The sequence below is a fragment of the Gobio gobio genome, assembly GCF_949357685.1.
Source record: "Gobio gobio genome assembly, chromosome: 24".
NCBI classification, from domain to species: domain Eukaryota; kingdom Metazoa; phylum Chordata; class Actinopteri; order Cypriniformes; family Gobionidae; genus Gobio; species Gobio gobio.
Window position 1 is genome coordinate 8627729 of NC_137120.1, and position 22328 is coordinate 8650056.

At 45.1% G+C, this 22328-nt stretch overlaps 1 protein-coding gene across 1 annotated transcript; it reads right to left on the reverse strand.

The window, feature by feature from the left end:
• Positions 1–260: 260 nt before the first annotated feature.
• On the reverse strand, positions 261–21090 carry LOC307120231 (uncharacterized protein). The gene is made up of 9 exons (XM_079807121.1): positions 20978–21090; positions 20110–20424; positions 19691–20026; positions 18831–19139; positions 18526–18645; positions 13645–13694; positions 12862–12963; positions 10948–11144; positions 261–981 (listed from the first exon to the last, which is right to left on the reverse strand). Exons 1-8 carry the CDS (start codon positions 21021–21023, stop codon positions 11004–11006), a joined length of 1419 nt encoding a protein of 472 aa, XP_079663247.1. The 5' UTR covers positions 21024–21090; the 3' UTR covers positions 261–981; positions 10948–11003.
• Positions 21091–22328: the final 1238 nt, after the last annotated feature.

Genomic DNA, 22328 nt, shown 5'->3' on the forward strand with positions numbered 1-22328 from the left:
GAAATAGTAACAGAAACATGAGTATAAATAATAATAGTGTTAACAATTAAAGTTAGTGACAATATGTCACAATTCACCAGTGTGAGTGCCCGTGATCACCACCAGAGGGCACTCCAACCCGGACTGTCATTCTATAATAGACTACATTACCCATAATGCTTTGCTCAGACTCATTAGCACTCACTGTTTACACCCATGTCTCATTACCTCTCTATATACACACCATGTTCACTCTAATGAACTGCTCCGAGACAGAAGGTAGAGGATCCAAATGTAGCTTTATTTTAAAGGGTAATCCACACTCTAAAACAGGCAAGAGATAACCTTGACGATCCATGTAAAAAAAAAAAAAAGAATTTTTTAACATCTGACTGACAACTACATGATCTTGTTTTTTTTTTAACCGGTAACCTCCTCATTGTGAATAACCATAGTTTTTTTTGGTCATGAAAAATGAAGATTAATAAAAATAAATAAAGCCACAATGTTTCACATTTGTTACATAACATTTTTACTCAAAAATATTATTTGCTCTGCTTTTGAAGGACTTAGTCGACTTCTTTTTTTTACATATTTCTCCAGCCTTTGAAAAAATCCTCTCACAAGGGACACTTGTTGCTGGCATGCACAAATATTTTTTAGCAAGTAACTTACAAATGAGGGGAAATGACTGCTATCACAAAATCTCTCTCCTCTCACAAAAACCCAGGAGGTGAAGACAGATTAACTTCCCTTTTAAACTGTGAGGAATTAGGTTCATACAGACGAGTGACTGTGTGGTTTGTTCCCGCCTCCTTTCAATCAAACGCAGTTTCGACAGGCGCCACCTGATGAAACACTTCGAAGCTTCATTCAGCCGTGGTCACATGACATGGGTGTTCGGAGCAGTGTTTCGAAACATCTGTGCTTCGGGATCTCGGCAAAGCGCTGACACGTCAGTTTCACGTCAGCCATCCCTAGTAATCAGTCCAATCAGGCAAACTAGGCACGAGAGACAAGCAAACAGGTCCAAGACCAAGCGACAAGAAACCAGGGAAAAAGCTCAGAAATGCAGTATTACAACAAACAAGACTTCGCAGTGAATGACAGAGTGAACATGGTATATATAGGCAGAGGTAATGAGATAATGAGACACAGGTGTAAAAAGTTAGTTCTAATGAGTCTGGGCAAAGGATTATGGGTAATGTAGTCTATTTTAGAATGACAGTCCGGGTTGGAGTGTCCTCTGGTGGTGATCACGGGCACTCACACTGGTGAATTGTGACGCAATAATACAGCATACATAAAATAAGATGAATAATTAAACATGAACATTATTAGCAAGTGATTGAAAGCAATTATAAGGCAGGTTGTAAGCTTCATATTATATGCGCTGCACATTTGTAACCTACGTAGCCCCTAAAGGGACATGATGGTGGGAAAAATAATGGATCGTGCAGAAAAAAAAATCTTGCAAAACCTTTTGTGATGTCCCGCTGGCAGTGTTTCAGACAGCTACATACGTTAACAATGGAGTGGTTCATAAAGTTTCATTTTGAACTTACTTAGTTCAATGAGTACAGCAAAGTTGGCAATATTCACTGATTTGAACTTCCCGGATCAATAGCTCTTGTCAGCTTAACGTTGTTAAAACACCTCTTTAACCCTTAATCGTCCCTCAAGTAGGGTTTACGTTTGAGTCCCCTTTTACAGAGCAATTGCATAAGGAAAATACATTTTTTACATGGCAAACTATATATCATTTTTTTTATTTACTTCTCAACTATACATTTATGCTGTGTTTTTGTGGGTATTTGGTAGTTTTTTACCTATTTGCTGCACAAATACTTAACTATGTCATAAATTGGCTCATTAAAAATAATATTTTTATGAAAAATTCACTTAAAGCTACACTGTGTGATAGTTTCCCCCATCTAGCGGTGAAAAGGTATATGACCATCCAGTGAATATTAGTTTCTGTTCCTCTCAATTCCGATTTCGTTTTAACTCCTACGGTGGCCGATTTAGTCCAAGATTAACATGGCTTCCAGTTCGACCTCGTCCACATTCGACACGGTGCCATCGAGTGTTAAAACCAAGCCTGTAGTGCTCCAGTCAGAAATTGAAGCTTTCGCGCCTCGATCGCCCCCCGGTGGCCGGTCCCAGTATAGCTCCTAAACCCCGCCTCTCCATGTATTCGAATGGGCGCGAGACACACTAAACAATTTAATTACACTTCAAATAATTGTTTCCTAAAGATGGTTTCTGTCATTTTAGGCAGTTTTTATTACAATAATTTCATTTCAAGTGTTCGTTTTTTAAATAAGTTTAGTTTTAGTGAGTTATTTGATGCTATAAAAACGGGGGGTAAGACGTCATGATTGACAGCTGAGATTGACGGCTTCTCTGAGTGAAGTTGTCACTGAGGCACTAACAGACTTTTTTCTGGATTTTTGGGAGGAGATTGGAGCTTTAGCTTTAATTTCTACACTTCCATAACTGTTTATTTCACACCAACATAATTAATTGTTCTGCATCTGCGAGAGTGTGGGCGGGCTTTTGATAATCGCGCCTCTACTTCCTGTTCTCTACTGCGCAACTCCGGTCCCGAGATCGCTACTGCGCAGACTCGGTCCCAAGATGTCAGCGCCGTGAGCGGGCCTATGAAAGCTTCAACTTTGGTCAGCGGAAGTCAATGGAGTCGCGTCGTCCATATTTTTTTACGGTCTATGGTTAAAACGCGAAAGGCGAAGCTTGAATTTACGGGTATGTCCCTCTTTTGCTAATGTACTTTCAAGATGGAGGGGCAACATGGCGACCCGCATTCGAACCCCTCACCCGTATGTATTTTCAATGGCATATTATAAACCTATGAGAATATTTTATTACTTGAAAGAAGTAAATATTCATTAATGAGCACATATATTTTTGAAAGAACTAAGTGTTTTTAGCTAAGAATAAACTAAAAAAGTTACACAGTGTAGCTTTAAATGATGATCTCAATTAAATATAAATCGTTTTTGGACATTGCTCTATGTGTTAGGAATACTATATAGAATACTGCTATTTGTAGGTTTGTGGAAAAAATTTAGGAATTATAGTTAAAGAGAGACAGTGTAATGACCACATTTTCCATAGGGACCGCTTGTGGATAATGTCATATCCACCTTTCATCCAGTATGAAATTCAGGGTCTCCTCAAGACTGTACCTTTTTGCCATGGTGCTGCCACAGAATGAGCTGTGTGCAGGACAGCCACTTGTATACCCTAACTGTGGGGTGTTTTCAAAATACTGCTGCAGCTCTTTCATCTAACAGTAAACTTTCTCTGAGTGCAAAAGTTTAGCTGCCTTTCATTTTTCTTTTATTTACCCTTTTCCCTCTCATTCTCTCTCTCTCTCTCTCTCTCTCTCTCTCTCTCTCTCTCTCTCTCTCTCTCTCTCTCTCTCTCTCTCTCTGTCTCTCTCTCTCTCTCTCTCTCTCTCTCTGTGTGTGTGTGTGTGGTGTGTGTTATGTCTACCCCTTCACACTGTTTTTATTTGCCAAAATCTAAAAAATGCCCTAGACACCTGTGTGTGCGTGTGCATGCATGCATGTGTGTGTGTGTGTGTGTGTGTGAGTGAACATGATTGTTCCATGTTGCATTTGTGCTCTAGTATTTGTCCTTCATTTATGTATGAAAAATTTTCAGATTTATGCCAGTTTTGTTGATTTTATTTGCCAATTTCAATAAAAATACTCTCTGTTGCAGTCACACACGTGTGTTTGTGTGCGTACGTGTGTGTGTGTATGAGATAGAAAGTTCGTTCTACTTTGTGTTTATGCTCTAGGACGAGATCTTGATATAAATGTAGACATTTTCAGATTTATACTGGATTTAGATCATTTTTTTGACAAAAAAAAGTGAAAAAATAATAATATTTTTTACACTTTCCCATATTTTTTTACACTTTCATTAATTTTCAATGTGGGGTCAATCTGACCCCGAGGGACTTAAACGGTAAATTTTTTTACACACCTTTAGAACAACCAAATCAAGCCCAGATTTTTTGTGCATGTTTAGATTATTTAGGAAAAGTCACAGAGTCTCATGGCCCTGAGATGAAGGGAACACTTTTTGAATATGGAGGAAAAGTCCAGTGGGGTCAGCTGGCCCAAGGGCCGATCAAGGGTTCCCTTTCGTTCAGTCATTACGACGTAACGTTAGTGACTAACGAATGGGGGTTTCGCTTAGAAGCCTATCATCTTCGAGCTTAGAGAAAACGCCCAATGGCGTGCCAATGCCATGGGGCATGTGGAATTTGCATACGTAACTCCGCCTCACCGCGTGAGTATATAAGGAAGTACGTGGCAATATCGCATTATGTTTCTGCTTTCGGAGCCAAGAGAACCTACCTCTTCACTCCTACAGCCTTCTGAGACTCTGTCAGCTTCTTTGAGATGAGCAGCTTTCCAGTCGGTGTTGGTGTAACGACGCGTTCCAGTGATTGCATACTTCCTGCCTGCTGATCTGCGCAGTGGTCCGTTTGACAGCTGGTGTGTGTTTCCCTGGACGCTTCGGCATCGACTGCGAGGCTTCCTCTCACAAAAAGAGCTTGCACGTGGCACGTCCTTTGGAACAAAGCTCAGATGCTCATGCCTCGGCCCACACCCCCCTCTCATGCACCTGACCCGGTCCGTGTCCAGGCGTCTACATCGGGGCCGGCTCCTGCTGCCCCGACTGTGGCGTTTGGTGCGGCGGAAGATGAGGAGATGTCTATCGCCGCATCACAAGGTGGGCTGGAGTCATCTGAGGATGATGATTCGGCTGTGCTGCCACCTTCGGGTGCGCCAGCATTGCCCGAGTTTGACCCAGAATTGACAGCCATGCTGTCACGGGCGCCGCAGCGCTTGGGTTGGAGTGGAACCCTCCCCCCCGACCTGAGCGTTCGCGGTTGGATGATTGGTTTTTCGTCCTTTCTTCCCCGAGGTGCATGAAGAGATCGCGCGGTCCTGGAAGTCCCCGTTGTCTTCCCGTGACCGTTTGGCGAACTCTTCCGCCTTCACCTACCTCGATGGAGCCTCGGCTCGTTCGGTACACTGGGGTCCCCCCAGTCGAACACTCTGTTGTGATGCAACTGTGTCCGCAGAGTGCTTCGACCTGGCGCGGTGACCCAAAGCACCCCTCCAAAGCCTGTAGGTTTTCGTCATCCCTGGTGGCGAAGTCCTATAGAGCTGTGGGGCAGGCCGCCGCTTCTTTGCACGCCATGGCAACTCTTCAGACTTACCAAGCCAAGTTGCTATGTGACCTGCACGAGGGTGGGGCTGACCCAGGACTCAGCAATGAGTTGTGTGCCGCCACCGACCTTGCTCTCCGGGCGACGAAGGTGACCGCACGCTCCCTGGGTCAGGTGATGTCCACAAATGTGGTCCAGGAGCGACACCTATGGCTCACACTGGCCGATATGCGTGACGGCGAGCGAACCCGTTTCCTCGACGCTCCCATATCCCAGGATGGGCTATTCGGCGGGGCGGTCGAGAGCTTCGCCCAACAGTTCTCGGCCGCTCGGAAGCAGACTGAGGCCATAAAACACATACTGCCCGGCGGTCAGCTGCTGCCTCCACCCCACTGCCCGCGCAGTTGCCTCAGCCTGCTCGCCGCCGAGGGCGCCCTCCTGCTGTTCCCTCAACCTCTGCGCCACCCAAGCAGCAGCCTCCGCCCGGGCCGCGCAGAGGTAACCGCAGGAAGGCGTCCCAGTCCGCTCCAGCCCTGCATCCCGCGAAAAAACGCCAGGCTAAGCGGTGCTCCTGACGTGGACAGCTCAGGGATGGGCAGTTCTTTCCAGGAGACGGCAGCAGGGCCGCTTCTTCCCCCGGTGGAGGGCTGGGGGAGAATCTTTTGTTCAGCTGCTGGCCCCCGGGTCAGCAGCACCCTAATGTGGTTAAAGAAAGAACTGACACCCCCATCCCTGAGCACCCAGAGACCGGTGATGACGGTGCGCGCCACCCTCGGGTCCCGCCACTCGCATCCCTCTCTGTCGCCAGCCTCCTCTCAGAGCAGACCCCAGTGGAAAGTGCATCCTTCCCTAGTCTCCTCTGTCAGGACGCAGCCGTTAACCATGCCCCCACACCGGGACGCCCAACAGCCTCCCATGTCCGGGCCGGTAATGCTGCCTCGCTGCCCCACCCTGGGTACGTCTGTCGTCCGTATGACCCCGCTGGTGCAGTTTCTGGGAGCCTGGCTTCAGCTTCCGGGGCTGTCCCGCTGGGTCGCGCGTCTGCTAGACCGTGATCGGGGCCAACTCCCCCGTCATGCGTGCGGAGATTGCCACCCTGCTGAATTGAAGTCGGGGTTCTACAGCCCCTACTTCATTGTACCCAAGAAAACCGGTGGGTTACGACCAATCCTGGACCTTCGCATCTTGAACCGATCACTTCACCGGCTTCCGTTCAAGATGTTGACTGCGAAAGTCTTTTCGCATGTCTCCATCCTTCCTCGACACAGACCGTTCCTACGGTTTGCTTTCGAGGGGCGGGCATATCATTACGCAGTCCTCCCATTCGGGCTATCTCTGTCCCCTCGCGTCTTTACGAAGATTGCAGAGGCAGCCCTTGCGCCCCTTCGGCAGCACGGGGTTCGCATCCTGAACTACCTCGACGACTGGCTCATACTGGGCCACTCTCGAGAGCAGGTTTGCGGACACAGAGATCGGGTGCTCCAACACCTAGCCCGTCTGGGCCTTTGGGTCAACTGGGAGAAGAGCAAACTCTGCCCAGCGCAGAGGATCTCTTTTCTCGGTATGGACATCGACTCGGTCGCCTTGTGCGCGCAGCTTTCGAGCGAGCGCGCGCAGTCTCTGCTGGCTTGCCTCCGTCAAATCGAGAGCAAGAGTGCGGTTCCACTGAGACTATTTCAGAGAATCCTGGGGCATATGGCATCTGCAGCCGCGGTGACGCCGCTCGGATTGCTTCCCGAGTCCCGAGATGGGCATGGCAGTCTGGCACGCTCCGGGTCCAAGTGACTCGGGCCTGCTTACAGATGCTCACGCCATGGTCGAACCCCGGTGTGCCCTTAGAACGAGTTTCCAGGCATGTTGTCGTATCGACGGATGCCTCTGCCGCGGGCTGGGGTGCCATGTGCAATGGACAAGCAGGACCCCAGCGCCTTCTGCATGTCAATTGCCTCGAGTTGCTGGCAGTACGGTTCGCCCTGCACCGCTTCCGAGCGTTGCTGAAGGGTCAACATGTGCTTGTCCGGACAGACAACATGGCCGTAGTAGCGTACATCAACCACCAGGGCGGTCTACGCTCCCGCCGTATGTCTCAACTCGCCCGCCATCTCGTTCTATGGAGTCAGAAGCGCCTGAGGTCCCTTCGTGCTGTCCATATTCCGGGAGTCCTGAAGCTCGCAGCCGACGAGTTCTCGCGGTTTCAGCCTCTCCCGGGAGAATGGAGACTCCATCCCCAGTCGGTCCAGCTGATTTGGGAACAGTTCGGGGATGCGCAGGTAGATCTGTTTGCCTCCCACGACTCTTCCCACTGCAGCCTGTTCTATTCCCTGACCGAGGGCACGCTCAGCACGGATGCACTGGCGCACAGCTGGCCGCAGGGCCAACGCAAATATGCATTTCCCCCAGTGAGCCTACTCGCACAACTCTTGTGCAAGATCAGGGAGGACAAGGAGCAGGTCCTTTTGGTCGCCCCGTACTGGCACGGCCGGACCTGGTTCCCCGAACTCATACTCCTTGCGACAGCCCCTCCCTGGCCTATTCCTCTGAGACCGGACCTCCTCACTCAGAGACGGGGCACCCTATGGCACCCGCTTCCCGATCTGTGGAACCTCCACGTGTGGCTCCTGGATGGGACGCGGCAGGTTTGAGTGGCCTGCCACCTACGGTGGTCGCCACCATCACTTCTGCTAGGGCAGAGTCCACTGGGCATGCCTATGCGTTGAAGTGGAACCTCTTCGTCACCTGGTGCTCTTCCCGCCAAGAAGACCCCTGGAAATGCCCGATCAGGTCCGTGCTCTCGTTTCTCCAGGAGGGGTTGGAGCGAAGGCTGTCTCCCTCCACCCTCAAAGTTTATGTGGCCGCAATATCTGCCCACCACGATCTCTTGGAGAACAAAAAGTTAAGTCAGCACGACCTGATCATCAGGTTCCTGAGGGGGGCGAGAAGACTGAATCCTCCTCGCTCTCCTCTCGTACCCTCTTGGGACCTCTCAGTAGTTCTAAGTGCTCTGCAGAGGCCTCCCTTTGAGCCTTTGTGGTCGGTCGATATTAAGTTCCTGTCGATGAAGACGGCTCTGCTGACCGCATTGGCCTCCGTTAAGAGGGTCGGGGACCTGCAGGCATTTTCGGTTGACGAAGCGTACCTGGAGTTCGGGCCGGCTAACTCTCACGTGATCCTGAGACCCCGGCCTGGATATGTGCCCAAGGTTCCCACCACTCCGTTCAAAGACCAGGTGGTGAACCTGCAAGCGCTGCCCGTGGAGGGGGCAGACCCAGGCTTGGCACTGCTCTGTCCAGTAGGCGCTCTCCGCGCCTACGCAGACATGACGCAGTGTTTCAGGACCTCAGACCAGCTCTTTGTCTGTTATGGTGGAGAGCGGAAGGGAAGTGCTCTCTCAAAGCAAAGGCTATCTCACTGGATAGTGGACACCATTGTTTTGGCTTACCAGCAGCAAGGTCGACCATGTCCCCTTGGGGTTCGGGCTCAGTCCACTCGGAGCGTCGCCTCCTCTTGGGCTTTAGCGCATGGCGCCTCGCTAACAGACATCTGCAGAGCTGCAGGCTGGGCGACACCTAACACATTCGCCAGATTCTACAATCTCCGAGTGGAGCCAGTGTCCGACTATATACTCGCCCCCCCGAGGGGCCGGTAATGGGCCAGGCTCAGGTGTCTTCGCTTGCTCGCCATTACACTCCTCGGACTGGATACGTGCGATATTTCCTCAGGCGAGCTCCCCGAGAGCCCTGAGTCCCTCCAGCACTGCTTACGCCGATACCTGTGTGTTTGCCCTCTAGCGAGCCCAGACCCTCGTGTCCGGCCAGGTGCCCCGAGTGCATGGTTCCCCTCCGGCGACCCCCACACGTGTATTTCACCGTAAGCCTCCGCAGTGAGCGGGTTTCTTCCCTTGGCATGTCCCTGCCACCCCTAGGGTAAAAAATCCACCTTCGGCTGGTACCCTAGAGTTTTCCCATATGTAGCCCTTAGCGGGTCATATGTTTACTCTTAAGTCCTCCCCACGGGTAGGCATCTTGGCATTCCCTCTCTGGGATATGCTTCCCAGTGTACCTTGGTATTCCTGTGTTAAGTGGGAGTCCTTTGTCCGTACTAGTCTTACGACAGGGTACTCACACTTACGCAGGGCACTGGAAGACAGCTGAGTGGCGTGATTATATTGGGACCCCCATTCGTTAGTCACTAACGTTACGTCGTAGTGACTGAACGAAAGGGAACGTCTCGGTTGCGGATGTAACCCTCGTTCCCTGAGGAGGGGACGGAGACGTAACGTCCCGTTGCCACATCAGCTTTGCTACCTGGAACGCAGGAGTTCAGTCTTGGCTCCTCATGCAGGTTACATAATGCGATATTGCCACGTACTTCCTTATATACTCACGCGGTGAAGCGGAGTTACGTATGCAAATTCCGCATGCCCCATGGCATTGGCACGCCATTGGGCGTTTTCTCTAAGCTCGAAGATGATAGGCTTCTAAGCGAAACCCCAGTCGTTAGTCACTAACGTTACGTCTCCGTTCCCTCCTCAGGGAGCGAGGGTTACATCCGTAACCGAGACGTTAACGTAGACAACGAGCTACAAACTAATTTTCCTCAAAACGAGCCTTATAATATAAATTGATCTCAATGAGCAGGCACTGAGAGACAAGTCCGAAGGGACTGCCTGTAAAGTGCAAAACCTGAAAAGCGTTACTACAAAAATATTTATTAACTTCAATGTTACACACTGTAGTGTCTCCAAATTCAGTTTACACATCAATGGTCTCCTACTGGTCATACTACAACACTTAGTTTGATAAAATGCTTTTTTGCATAATTTTTAAGATGAATTATTATGAAATAAAATCAATAACTTCACTGTTATTAGAAAAAAATATTCAATAACTTCACTGTTATACACCGATCAGGCATAACATTATGACCACTGTCAAATGAAATGACTAACACTGATCTCTTCAATATCTCTTCATCACGGCACCTGTTAGTGGGTGGGATATATTAGGCAACAAGTGAACATTTTGTCCTCAAAGTTGATGTGTTAGAAGCAGGAAAAATGGGCAAGCGTAAGGATTTGAGCGAGTTTGACAAGGGCCAAATTGTGATGGCTAGACTGGGTCAGAGCATCTCCAAAACTACAGCTCTTGTGGGGTGTTCCCGGTCTGCAGTGGTCAGTGTCTATCAAAAGTGGTCCAAGGAAGGAACAGTGGTGAACCGGTGACAGGGTCATGGGCGGCCAAAGCTCTTTGATGCACGTGGGGAGCGAAGGCTGCCCGTGTGGTCCGATCAAACAGACAAGCTACTGTAGCTCAAATTGCTCAAGCAGTTAATGCTGGTTCTGATAGAAAGAAAAATATTTTCCCATATTTTCTCCACAACCATGTCCCTTTAGGGACTCCATAGTAACCTGACACCTTGTTAGCACTGTGCTGCGAGCTTGTGTACTGTCACAAAGGCGCATGAGCTGAAGTTGTTTACAACATTTTTCCCTGAATTAAAAAATGTGTGACTAAAAATGTGACTAAAGATATGTATATAAACATACAAAATACAGGGATACAGGCACGCTTATTGAATACACGTACATATATTTAGATGAAGATGATAACTATTTTCGCTCGAGTATATAATTAAAGATAGCAAACTTACTTTTGCATTTACGCAAAGTGAAATATAAACAATTATTGATTATGCCGTTATAACTTTATGGGTGCTGCAGCAAAATGTGGCTGGTGTGTGCGTTCAATACTCACTGCACTTGGATGGGTGAAATGCAGAGCAAGTATGGGACACCATACTTGGCTACATGTCATTCCACTTTCTTTAGCATCTGTCTCCATGACCCGCTACGAAATACCAATTCTGGGAGATCGGGGGAGATCACGTTGTCAAAGTTTGCGGACGTCCTTTGCATCCTGAAAGGTAAGGATTGAAGTTCCAGAATACTGCTCTAAAGTACAGAAGGAAAGATTTCATTGATTGGGTGACAGCAAACAATAGCCTCTTTTAGAAGCTCCTACAGTAACAGTAATACAAATTATACTGTTAAATATATGTACAGTGCATCTGGAAAGTATTAACTTTTGCCACATTTTGTTATGTTACAGCCTTATTCCAAAATGGATTAAACTCATTATTTTCCTCAATTATACATACAATACCCCATAATGACAATGTGAAAGAATTTTGTTTGAAATCTTTGCAAATGTAATAAAAAAAAATAATTTGTACATAAGTATTCACAGCCTTGCCATGACACTCAAAATTGAGTTAATCTGCATCCCGTTTCCACTGATCAGCCATGAGATGTTTCTACAACTTGATTGGAGTCCACCTGTGGTAAACTCAGTTGATTGGACATGATTTGGAAAGGCACACACCTGTCTATATAAGGTCCCACTGTTAACAGTGCATGTCAGAGAACAAACCAAGCCATGAAGCCCAAGGAATTGTCTGTAGACCTCCGAGACAGGATTGTATCGAGGAACAGATCTGGGGAAGGGTACAGAAAAAAATCTGCAGCATTGATGGTCCCAATGAGCACAGTGGTCTCCATAATCCGTAAATGGAAGAAGATTGGAACCTCTAGGACTCTTCCTAGAGCTGGCTGCCCGACCAAACTGAGTGATCAGGGATAAGGGTGTTAGTCAGAGAGGTGACCAAGAGCCAGATGGTCACTCTGACAGAGCTCCAGCGTTTCTCTGTGGAGAGAGGAGAACCTTCCAGAAGAACAACCATCTCTGCAGCTCTCCACCAATCAGGCCTGTGTGGTAGAGTGGCCAGACGGAAGCCACACCTCAGTAAAAGGCACATGACAGCCCTCCTGGAGTTTGCCAAAAGGCACCTGAAGGACTCTCAGACCTTTAGAAACTAAATTATCTGGTCTGATGAAACAAGAATTTAACACTTTGGCCAGAATGTCAAGGGTCATGTCTGGAGGAAACCAGGCACCGCTCATCACCTGGCCAATACCATCCCTAGAGTGAAGCATGGTGGTGGCAGCATCATGCTGTGGGGATGTTTTTCAACGACAGGAACTGGGAGACTTGTCAAGATTGAGGGAAAGATGAATGCAGAAATCCTTGATGAAAACCTGCTCCAGAGCGCTCTGGACCTCAGACTGGGGTGAAGGTTCATCTTACAACAGGACAACGACCCTAAGCACACAGCCAAGATAACAAAGGAGTGTCTAAGGGACAACTCTGTGAATGTCCTTGATTGGCCCAGCCAGAGCCCAGACTTGAACCCAATTGAACATCTCTGGTGAGATCTGGACCTGATGGAGCGTGAGAGGTCCTGCAAAGAAGAATGGGAAAAACTTCCCAAAGATAGGTGTGCCAAGCTTGTAGCATCAAACTAAAAAAGACTTGAGGCTGTAATTGGTGCCAAAGGTGCTTCAACAAAGTATTAAGCAAAGGCTGTGTGAATACTTATCTACATGTGATTATTTCAGTTTTTATTTTTAAGATTTCAAACAAACTTCTTTCTCGTTGTCATTATGGGGTATTGTTTGTAGAATTTTGAGGAAAATAATGAATTTAATCCATTTTGGAATAAAGCTGTAACATAACAAAATGTAGAAAAAGTGAAGTGCTGTGAATACTTTCCTGATGAACTGTATCATTAATTAGAATTTACACAACATTTTCAGATACATTTTCATATACCTGATACTGCCCGAATAAAACTGTGCTATCCCCTTTAAATGTTGTGATACGAGTCAACCTATCTTCCTGTTCTGTCTCCCCCTCTTCCGTTCTGTATTGTACCTGAATGGGAGAGAGAATGTTAAGGTTATTTCACTCAAAGAGGCTGCTTATGTGTTCTTTATATCATGAGAGGAATAAAAGATCCAGCAAAACTGACGTCTGCAGTCCCATGTCTAACTCAACAAAACACACAATGCAGACAACAAGCAGTTACACTAGTACAAAATGTTCCTTCTAATGTAGCTGTCTGAGGCTTTCTGAATATTTCTTTGGCTGGATTTCATTTCCACCTTCATTCCAGTTCTTCAACTCCAGTGTGATTTGACTGAAATCTGATCATGCCACGCAACAATGCAAAACATCACTCTCATATTATCAGAGATGTAACACCCATACAAGAGATAAGCTAAGAGTCTTTCATGGTTAAAACTGAAAAGGTTTTTATCAAACTTAATTCCATGTTGTTTAACTATTCATCCAGCCAGAAAAACAAAATTAGACTGCTTTTAAAAAAATAAACATTGTAAATTCAATAAATATTGTAAATAAGACAGCTATTTGGATGGCAAGACTGGTATTATCTGTCCCAAAAGTTTCCCGTTACATTTTGCAGATGATGGCACCAGTTCAGACAATAAAAAAGCCACAAAATAAAGTTGAATACCTGGAAAAACAAAGCCTGCACAAACACAATATATTTTGTTAGCAATTTTATCATATGTGCTGCAAACAGTGTCTTACCAAATTGTAAGGTTCCTCCCAGGTCTCTGCCAGGTCTCCCTTCCAGGCCCCTTCCAGGTTTAAAAACAGAAAATACAGATTCAAAATATTTTGATGATAAAAAACACATTGGTGTATGGTTACTCTCCATAGGCATAATGGTTTTTCTAATGTACAAACTGTATAATTTATCCCGTACACTAACCCTACCCCTAAACCTACCAATCACAGAAAACATTTGGCATGTGTTCATATCATATGTTTTAGTATGAGGACACAGATGTCGTCATAAACCATGTTTACATTGTACTACCCATGCCATTATACACATTTGTGTCCTCATAAACCATATACATGAACATACACACACTAAAAGCAGGCCCTGACAAGAGGAGGACAGAGTAAAGGTACACAGGACCTACAATTTCCACACTTTTATTAGCCCCGGGTCCAGTGGACCCGAACATCCTGTGTGTAATATAAATGTGTAGGGGGGTGTACAGTGTGTGGTCATTGAAAATGTGTTGTTATATATATTCCTCACAGAAAATGAGCCAAGGCCAATGAGTCTCAGTTTGAAAAAATTATTAATCGTATAATTTTTCTTTTGATAAAAAATGAAAATGGGTCCAACAGACCCGAACACCATACAAGGGTCTTTTACACATTCAATCTACTATATGCTTCTCTTGTTATATCAGCTGTTTGTAATACTTACCAATATTCAGAGGTGGGTAGTAACAAAGTACATTTACTCCGTTACATTTAGTACTTGAGTATTATTTTTGAAAATGTGTACTTTTAAGAGTAGATTTAAATGGGAGTACATTTACTTTAACTTGAGTAAATTTCTAATAAAAAACTGTGCTTTTACTACTGTTACGTTGGGCAATGTTCCTCGTTACTTTATTTTAATACAATAAATGCCCTATTCACAAATGAACCACTTTTGAGTTGATTCTGTTCAAAAACTTCAAATAAATTGGCAAAACTGTGGCTAAATACAAAATCGCCCACTAAATCCTCAATCACTATTCCCTACATTAGTCCACTAATACAGTTCACCTGAAGGAGTGAGTGAATTCGGACAGCCGTTGTGTGTACATCGGCTGTACACTCGTTATTGCGGTGCAATGTATGGGGGCGATTCCGGATTCAGCCAGTCTGAATTGTTTCACGTTGGATGAAGTGGCAGTGGACCTACAATCAATTACGCAAATATGCGTTTCCCCCAGTGAGCCTTCTCACACAGACTCTGTGCAAGGTAGTCCAGTTGAGTAGTGCACATATTACATAATACCGTTACCGAGGTGATAAAAGCATCAAATTTTACATGAAGCTTCTTTAGGACCTCCTGAATGATTTCAGCCTAGGAGCGCAGCTGAAATATTGAAATTTAGTGTCAAATCACTTAAAAAACAATATTCATTATTTTATTTTTTTTCTCAAGTAAAACTTTCAAGGTTATGGCCTTTTAAGATAACTGAAAAGCTTCCTTTTGTCAATTTGTGCTCAGGCCAGTAGATCTTCCAAATTATAAGTGTAAAATAGAGTGCCAAGACACCTTATACCTCAAAAAACCTCAAAAAGCCCTGTATAATATAGGCGGAATTATTAAAAAAGGCAGCAAAAATGCTTCAATGTTAAGAGATCCTGGTTTTCTCATTTATTTTTCAATTCAACTAGGTCATTAATATAGCTATCTACTTAGATCTACTTTGGTCATTAGTTTTATTTTAGGCTGCATCACATCACATTAAATCCCATTTGTGTGTGACAGTACATGACAAAGAAAGGAGGTCCTTCCTCAGAGGAATCGACCAAGGAGGGTCCAAGAGTACAAGTACAAGACTGAGTGTACAAGTTTGGAGAACCAGGTCTGGCCGGGCCAATATAGGGTGACCAAAAGGACCTGCTCGTCCTCCCTGTTCTTGCACAGGACCTGTGCGAGAAGCCTCACTGGGTGAAACGCATATTTGCGTAGGCCCCGCGGCCAGCTGTGCGCTAGTGCATCCGTGCCAGTCAGGGAGTAAAACTAGCTGCAATGGGAAGTGGGCCTCTTATGCTTCTGACTCCATAAGAGGAGATGGCGGGCGAGTTGCAACATCCGGCGGGACCGTAGATCACCTTGTCGGTTGATGTACGCCACTGTCGCATTGTTGTCTGAACATTAGAAAGTTGTGCAGGGCTAGACGTACGGCCAGCAACTCGAGGCAATTGACATACCATAGGCGCTGGGGCCCTATCCAGGAGCCCGCGGCAGCATGACCATTGCACATGGCACCCCAGCCCATGGCAGAGGCATCTGTTAATACAAAAACATGCCTGGAAACTCATTCTAAGGGCACTCCGGCCCGTAGAAAAGTGAGGTTCGACCACGGGGTGAAGGTCTGAAGGCAGGCCTGAGTGACTGGGACCCGAAATATGCCTGGTTGCCATACCCATCTCGGGACTCAATCGCAAAGCCAGTGCTGAAGTGGTCTCATTTGAAGCAATCCGAAGCTGCCGAGGGGTGCCTTCGGCAGCAGACAGGCTGAGGCGGCTGAGCAGGTGGCGGTGTAGATGCAGCAGCAAGCCACCTGTTTAGCACTAGTTTGAGCGCCACAGACTGCTCGTGGGCGGCAAAGTCCTTGACCGTGACGCCCAAGAGGCTGGCCTAGGAGATCAGGGGAATGGAGGGAACAGGTTCGCTCAGACTCCCTCCTATCTGCCAGATTCAGCCATAGGCGACACTCCTGGACCACCAAAGTGGACATCACCTGCAGTGCGCACTTCCTGCATCAGTTTCTGGGAGCCTGGGTCAGTAGCACTACCCTTGTGCATTTTTTTTTTAACCATGCCAGATGGAGGTGCTGTGAGGATGCAGCTGCGCTCTGTCGAGGGTAGTGAAGGCCGAGGTAGCACTAGAATAACTAGAGTAACTTCATCATGCACCTCTGGGAAGAATGGCCCTGGCGATTCGCGTGCCTCGTGCCCAGGAACCAATCATCCAGGCTTGAATGCTTGAGCTGAGGTGGAGGGCCCTTCCAATCCGGCCCAACACTCACAGCTGCAGGGAAAGCATGGCAGTGAGCTCTGGATCAGACTCGGGCAACGCTGGCGCTCCCAAAGGAGGCAGCACAGCCAAACCTTCATTTCCAGAGGACTCAAGCCGTAACTCGTAGTGGACTGACTGAAAGGGAACTTGAAAATCGCTGTGTTTATAAGCATATTTCATTGATAATTATATACTTCTAATATGCCATGTTACAAAGTTTTCAGAGGGGCTCCTAGGCCAAAATTACATTATAGACCTTAAGGAAACACCATGCAAAATTTGGTGCTTTTATCACCTCTGTAACTGTATTTTCACTACGCCACCAGACTATCAGGGAGGACGAGGAGCAGGTCTTGCTAGTTGCGCCCTACTGGCCCAACCGGACCTGGTTCTCCGAACTCACACTCCTCACGACAGCCCCTCCCTGGCCGATCCCCCTGAGGAAGGACCTGCTTTCTCAGGGGCGGTGCACTCTATAGCACCCGCGTTCAGACCTCTGGAGACTCCATGTCTGGTCCCTACGTGCGTCTATTGTCTCCAGTTGTGTTCCCCGGAAATGGCTAACCCTGTTGAGCTCCTCCGTCACCCCTCTGGTGCCAGACGCTGTGGCCGTCTGACGCCAGGCCTGCACCTGTATGCTTATGGAACGTGTGTGTAGGCTGGGTTCCATATGTAGCGGTTCCCTAACGGCAACCCCATATGTGTATACGTCCACGGTACCAGCTACCCTACTCGGCTAGCCATGTCTTTCCCTTGACATAGCCGCTCTGTTGTCTCTGGGGGTGTTCTTTCCCCCCTGCTACCAGGTTGGATCCATCCCAGAGACTGTCCTGTTAGGTTAGTCCTTATGTGTATTCCGCCACCTCTCCTTCCCTTGAAGGATTTGGCTCTGCAGCGTACCATCTCCCGAGACAGGCACGCTTTCCCAGCGTTATCCAATAGTCACACTGAGTGGGTCTTGCAGGAACAGCAGTGACTGGCCTTCCCTGCTGAGAGCCCTGAGTCCCACTCCAACATAGGAGTGGTCCAGCGAGCTCAGGTAGGACGCTAGAAGGGCCAGCATCCTGGCGTTATGGATAGGAATCCCAATTCGTCTGTCAGTTCCGACGTACATCAAATGGACCGACTGAAAGGGAACGTCTCGGTTACGTATGTAACCCTCGTCCCCTGAAGAAGGGAAAGGAGACGTATGTCCCGTCTCCAGGTACTGTGCTTCCGCTGAAGGTCCGAGCCACTAGTTCAGCTCCTCAGCAGAAAAGCGATATGCGGTACTTCCACTTCCGTATTTATACCCGCGCTGCGGGCAGATCGTGGAATGCGTGAACCGCATGCCAATGTCCATTGGCTCGTTTCTAAACACTCAAAGTAGATTGGTCTCTGAAAACAGATCCCAATTCGTCTGTCAGTTCTGACATACGAGTCAATATGCATTTGATCATTGTTTGTGTTCAGTAGTGGTTATGAGCGTGAGCACATGTGAAGAGTTTTCTCTCTTATTTCAAATGTAGCTGTGTACATTATTATTATTATACAAAGCAACATGCAATGATATTCAGGCAACAGATGCCAGAAATAATGGCTGTCTTTTCTGTGTTTGTTGCAAAGATATCTAATTATGATAATACTCATTTAAATTAAATAACTCTAATAATAACATTCTATTGTATAAATATATAATGTCCTAATATATGCCAATTTTTTTTATTTATTTAAAGTAACTAGTAACTAACTACTTGAGTAGTTTTTTCATTGAATACTTTTTACTCATACTTAAGTAACTATTAAGATTGTTACTTTCACATTTACTTTGAGTAAATATTTCTATAAGTACTTATAGTACTACAGTTTTTGGTTACTCTACCCACCAATATTTGGTTGACGCGAGGCCCTGTTTCGGCAGCATATCACAACAATAGCTACAGCCATGACCAGCAGCAGAACAGCAACACCAATTACTGCTATAACACATGGAGACCAATCCTGTGCTGTAATGATAAAGAGATCAACAAATCAGCAATTTAACCATTTCTGACTGACGTTTGTACCTTTTTATTTGGTTGTCAGTTACACTATAATATTAATAGTTTGCTCAATTAACCTCAGTTAATTTCAAAACATGCCAATCGTAATATGGTTATTTTTGTTACATTAAAAGACTTGAAATACTCACAACAGACAGAAAGATTAAATCTCTTGAATGTGGTGTTCATGCCGATGATATCGAGGTGATAAAGTCCAGCATGTTTAGTTCTGATGTTCCTGATGGTCAGAGATCCAGTCATGTGGTCCAGCTCCAGAGTGCCTCTGAATCTCCCATCAGTGCCTTCAAATATAGCGAAGATCCCATAGCTGCTTTTTGCTATGACAGTGTCTTCATGTTCACACCTCCACATGATCACATCATCTCTGTGTGTTTTAGAAACACCAGATTCTAGAGTGACAGAAGTTCCCTCCATCACCGACAGCTTATTCCCTCCATCTGTGTCAACATACAGTAAAAAAACAGGAGAACTTTCAGAGACAGAGATTAAGCATTCAGTAAAACATTTAAGCATTAAGCATATGCTTTTTTGCAAAGTTCATCAATTTCTTGGAAATGGAAGTCACAATAGAAGCTACTATGATGTCTATGAAAACAAAGCATCTATGATTCAAACAAACTCAAACTCATAATAATCACATTGAAACACTGATGACTGCTTTAATGAATACTTAGACTTGAATATGCCTCTTCTGTGTTGTTGATATGTTTTTAATTGCTGAATTCATTTTTTTTTTTTTAATTCTGAGGCATTAAGTCATTAATTTTAGAGTGGTACACCTGTTCTCAGATCATGACACATTTTTTAAAAAGAACAGTGCAGTATTCTCTCCTGAAAACAATGAAAAATGGTATAGTTTCTTTGTAGATATTTAAAACCATAGTATACAAATATAACATTTCTGCGAATTTGGCACATGCATTTACATCTAGATTTTTAAATGATTTGCCAATGATGCTAAGCTCATTTCAATATTAAAATGACTCACCAATGATACTAACTCTGAATGTCTTGTGTGTGGTGTAGTTGCAGCTGCTCTTGGTGATATCTACTTTATAAAGTCCAGAGGTGTTGGGTCTGATGTTAGTAATGATGAGCGATCCAGTCTGTTGGTTCAGCCGCAGTCTGTCTACAAATCTCCTATCAAGAACATCAGCAAAGATTTCAGCTGTTTGATTTTTTAGTTGACCTAACAGTGTGCCTTCAAACTTCCAGGTTATCTGATCATCTCTCTGTATCTCAGTAAGACCAGAGGGTAGAACGACAGAGTCTCTCTCCAGCACCGGCACGAGCTTCACTCCATCTGACGTCAAATTATCCACACCTAATGAACAGAAACATTTCTGTTAGTCAGCAAACACTTTCACATTGAGTCTCAAACCTCACCAAAATACCTCACACACTCACCACTGACATTAAATGTCCTTGTTGAAACCCCCCTGATGCCGTTGATCTCAAGTTTATAAAGTCCAAAGTCTGTGATTCTGATATTCCTGATCTTGAGATCTCCAGTCTGATTGTCTTGCTTCACTCTGTCTCTGAATTTCTCATTATCATTAACACGTGCTAAGTTATCATTGATTCTACCAATGAGATGTCCTCCAAACCTCCACTCAATCACACTATCTTTCTGTATTTGAGTAACATCTGTATGGAGAGTGAAAGAATCTCCCACAATCACGGATACAGACTCCACAACATCTGTCTCAACACCAGACACACCTGCAGAACACACAGAAACAGTTATTTACATTAAAACTCACATTAAATATAAAAGCAGAAATAAAATCACCCATCGCCTAAACAATATTTATGACAGATTTACTCCAATGAATGATGAGATGCACCAGAAATAATGAAAAAAATTGTTTTCAACATTGATAATAATAAAATGTTTCTTGTGCAGCAAATCAGCATATTAGAATAATGGATCACGTGACGCTTAAGACTGGAGTAATGATGCTGAAAATTCAGCTTTTAATAAAATACATTTTACAATATAGTCAAATAGAAAAGTTATTTTAAATTGTAAAAATATTTCACAATATTATGATTTTTGCTGTATTTTGGTACAAATAAATTCTGCGAGCATAAGAGACTTCTTTAAAAAACATTAAACAATCTGACTGATCTAAAACTTTGAATGGTAATGTGTATAAAATAGGGGTTTAAGGCCCGGGAGCCTCTAATCTTTCTAAAACATGGTGTCCAGTAAATTAAACCGAAGCATTGGAGTGTTGCCAAAACCCCAAACAAACAAAAACCCAACACTTACCGTTCACAACTAATGAGAAAATAAAGATGAATACAAGGCTCTTCATACTGATGCCAAGTTGATTCTGATGACACAGAGGCTCCACTGCAACTTTGAATGAAGAGACTCACACTGTTTTCAAAAAGTCACGCAAGGAACGTAAAAGGAAGCTGACGCAATTTAGCATGTCAAAACTTGACCCGAAAAACTGGTACAGTCAAGCATAGAAGCATACTATGAATGCTGTCTAGGTGTAACGTGCAGGAGAAAGCAGGCGAAGGCGAGGATCTAAACACAGGGTTTATGGAACAAAGAACTCCAGGAATAAAGACACAAAGGAACAAAGACCACTAGGAGACAAGGACTAAAAGCAACCATTACATGTACAACAACCCACAGACATCAGGGGCACATTTCAGAAAGGAGTTAAGGTGAAAACTCTGAGTATGTTAACCCTGAAATGAGGGGAACTCTGGGTTTTCCGTTTCAGAATGGGAGGTGTGTTACACCTGAGAAACAGGGTAAGTCAAGCCCGTTTCAAAAAGAGAGGTAACTTCTACTCAGAGTCAGTTACAAGGATAACTTACTCTGTGAACCTAACCTGGTCTGGAGCCTGGTTTCTTTCAGTCTCCTCTTCCTTTTTAAAGTGTTTAAATACCTAATTCACTCATTTATCCTGCACAACTGAGTATTTTTTCTTATCCTATTGGCAGATTTAACAAATTAGCCAGAATTAGCAAAATTAGAAAAAAATTTTTTTTGAAAAAATTCACTTTTTTTTTGGTCCCCCAGGAAACAAGACTAAATACTTATGTAATTGGTTATTGTGTAGAAAATGCATATTGATTTAAGAATCTTTTAGATATTCTAAATTTTTACAATTACAAGACAAAAGAAAAGAAAAGCATTTTTGCAGTGCAGGTACATTCATTCACTGCGAATATTTTCATCAAGAGGACACGGTGAAAGTGACAAAAATGGAGATGAGGAGGCTTTTTGCTTGCTATATCCACATGCATATTTATCTGAGCAGTACCATGTTTTAATGAAAGTTTTCTATATAATATCAGGGACGCAGAGCATATTAGTTAGGCCGCTGTATGCAGAGAGGTAAGGAAAGGACACTCTTTCTGAATATGTTTGTGTTGTTTCCTGCACAAACCCATGAGACCACAAAGAGGAGTTTAACAGGATTGCAGGTCAGTGGTGTAGAAATCAGGTTAAATGACGGTCACTTGATATCTTGGTGCAACCTCTGGAAGTAACCTAATAATTAGAATGTCCTTTAGGGTTTCCAATGTGGTTGGATGCATGATACACATATTCCCATCATCGCACCTTCCGGAAATGAAACGGTTTACTGAACGGAATG